Source organism: Condylura cristata, unplaced genomic scaffold (assembly GCF_000260355.1).
Source record: "Condylura cristata isolate star-nosed mole 26May11 unplaced genomic scaffold, ConCri1.0 scaffold00034, whole genome shotgun sequence".
Lineage (NCBI taxonomy): Eukaryota > Metazoa > Chordata > Mammalia > Eulipotyphla > Talpidae > Condylura > Condylura cristata.
In genome coordinates, this window is record NW_004567135.1 from 2,574,784 (window position 1) to 2,577,336 (window position 2,553).

At 71.2% G+C, this 2,553-nt stretch overlaps 1 protein-coding gene across 1 annotated transcript in view; it reads right to left on the reverse strand.

Moving 5' to 3' along the window:
* LRP1 (low density lipoprotein receptor-related protein 1) overlaps positions 1-2,553 on the reverse strand; it is a 66,782-nt gene that overhangs the window by 8,475 nt on the left and 55,754 nt on the right. The window contains exons 47-53 of the mRNA XM_012732281.1: positions 2,051-2,223; positions 1,565-1,658; positions 1,364-1,480; positions 1,138-1,257; positions 767-889; positions 521-646; positions 98-346 (exon numbers count right to left, since the gene is read on the reverse strand). Of these exons, the coding sequence (XP_012587735.1) occupies positions 98-346; positions 521-646; positions 767-889; positions 1,138-1,257; positions 1,364-1,480; positions 1,565-1,658; positions 2,051-2,223 (1,002 nt within the window). The remainder of the gene's footprint in view (positions 1-97; positions 347-520; positions 647-766; positions 890-1,137; positions 1,258-1,363; positions 1,481-1,564; positions 1,659-2,050; positions 2,224-2,553) is intronic.

Here is a 2,553-nt window from a genome sequence, read left to right on the forward strand (position 1 = left end):
CTAGGGCAAGCACCGGGGTTCAGGGAGCGGCCGGCGGGGTGACGGGCGCGGCACGGGGCGGAGGCGGGTGTGGGGCGGGGGCACACCAGAGACACCTACCTCTGCACCCCCGAGAGGACAGTGTGGAAATGGAGAGAAACATGAGATGAGGTGAAATGGCACAAACTCAGGTACACGACATGGAGGGCTCCTGACCCGGGCCGGAGGGGCGGGCGCGGGGGGCACGTACTGCAGCTCTCCTCGTCCGAGTTGTCCCCGCAGTCGTTGTCGTAGTCGCACTGCCAGCGGCCGGGCACGCAGCGGTTGTTCTTGCAGCGGAACTGGTAGGGCTCACAGGTGCGCTCGTCTGGCGGCGGGCAGACACCGGGGTGAGGGGCAGGCCCCGGGCTTCCGGGCAGGGCTGGCGGCTCGGGACGGGGACAGGTGCGCGGCGTGCGGAGCTGGTGGTGTCCAGGCGGGCCGGGGGGCACGTACACGAGACGCTGCGGGGGCGGGGCGCCGGCCCGGGAGGGAGGCTCACCACACTCTTCCTTGGGCTCGTCGGAGCCGTCCCCGCAATCGTCCTCGCCGTCACACTTCCAGCGCGCGGGGATGCAGCGCCCCGAGTCTTTGCAGCGGAACTCGTCCACTCCGCAGGTCATCTGGGCTGCAGGGCGGCCGGGAGGGGGGGGCGCCTTGAGGAAGGGGCCGGAGATACCCAGGGGCGCGGGCTGGGGCGGGGCTCTGCCCGGGGACGGGCGGGGTAGGGAGTGGGGGGCCCACTCACTGCAGTTGGCAGGCTCGTCGCTGCCGTCCACGCAGTCATTGTCCCGGTCACAGACCCAGACGCGCGGGATGCAGCGCTTGGTGATGGAGCACTGGAACTGGTTGGGGGCGCAGGTCACCTCGGCTGCAGGGGGAGGAGAACAGGGCTGCCCGCTCGGCCCCCGGCACCCTGGGAACCCCTCCCCCCAGTCCTGGCACCCCCGTCCTGCCAGCAAGTCCTTGGGGGCAGGCACAGGGTCTCCCCAACTGGGGCGCTTTCGTTTCCGGACCTGCACCTCTGCCCACCAAGCGCGGTGCTCCTATGAGCAAGCCGGGCCCTCGGAGGGGTGCTGTGCCACCCCCGCCCCCACACCCCACCCGCCCGCCGCTCACGGCAGTCTCTCTCGTCTTCCCCGTCTCCGCAGTTGTCCTGCCCGTTGCAGCGGAAGATGCCCGGGATGCAGCGGTTGGTGTTGGTGCACTTGAACTGGCTGGGCAAGCACACGTGGATGTCTGCGGGGGCGGGGGGCGGGCTGGCGTGAGGGCCCGGCCGGGAGCAGCCCGCCTGGACCCAGACCACGCCCCCAGGCGGGCGGGCGGGCGGGCGGGGGCGGCCTACCGCAGTTGGCCTCGTCGCTGTGGTCCTGGCAGTCGTTGTCCCCGTCGCAGATGAAGGCGGGGTTGGTACAGATGCCCGTGGCGCACTGGAACTGGCCCGGGCGGCACTTGAACTCCGCTGTGAGGGGGCGCGGGTCAGAGGGCGGGGGAGGGGGCGCGGCCGGCCGCCCGCCTGCCCCCCGGGCGACCCCGCCGCACTCACGACAGTCTGGGGGCTCGTCCGAGTGGTCCCCGCAGTCGTCCTCCGTGTCGCACTTCCACCAGAAGGGGATGCACTTGTCGTTCTTGCACACAAACTGGAGGGCGGGGGGCGAGAGGGGTTGGTGGGGTCTGGGGGGGGTTCTGTCCAGGGGCTGGACGTTTTGGAGAGGTCGTGGGGTCAGGGGGTTTTGGGGGGTGGTTGAGCTGGAGGGGAGGCTGGGATGTGTGCAGGAAGGCCAGGCGGGGTCTCTGTAAGGCAGAGTCGGGGGTACTGGTGAGGGAGGGCGGGGGGCTGGGGGGGTTTGTGTGAGGTGACAGGTGTAAAGTATTGCTGTGGGGAGACAAGAGGTAGGCAAGAAATGTGGGGGCGTCAGCGTGGGAAACCCAGAGGCGTGAGGACATTCGAGCAGGTGTTGGGCTAAGGAGGCGCGGGGCCACCGGTGTGGGGGCCCGGAGCGAGGCACAGGTGAAGGGGCTGGGGCCTCACCTGGCTCGCCGTGCAGTTGGACACACAGGTGCGACCATCACTGCCCAGGTAGAAGTTGGTGGGACACGCGCACCTGTGGCCGCCCCCCGGGGCCAGCAGGCACAGGTTGCTGCAGCCGCCGTTGTTGACCTTGCAGGGGTGGTTGGGCACTGCCAGGGAGAGACTCGTGGAACCTCACCCACGTCAGGGCCCCGCTCCCAAGCCACAGCCCGGCAGGGAGGGCAGCGCTCGCGGCCTGGGGGCGGCCGGCCGACCACCCTGGCTGAGCTGGGGCGTTCCGAATCCTGCTCTTCCCGGAGGGCGCTGGCGCCAGAGGCTGCGAGGACTCTCCCGGGCCCAGGACGGGCGGCCGGCCCCACCCGCCTCACCAGGGCTCCCTCCCCCACCTGCCCCTGCCGGGCTGACCAGGGCTGTCTGCTCTGGGGCCCCCGCCTGGACTCCAGCGGCGCCTGAGAGCCGACCTCAGCCGGCCTGTGGCTCGGGCACCGACCGTCTCCGGCCGG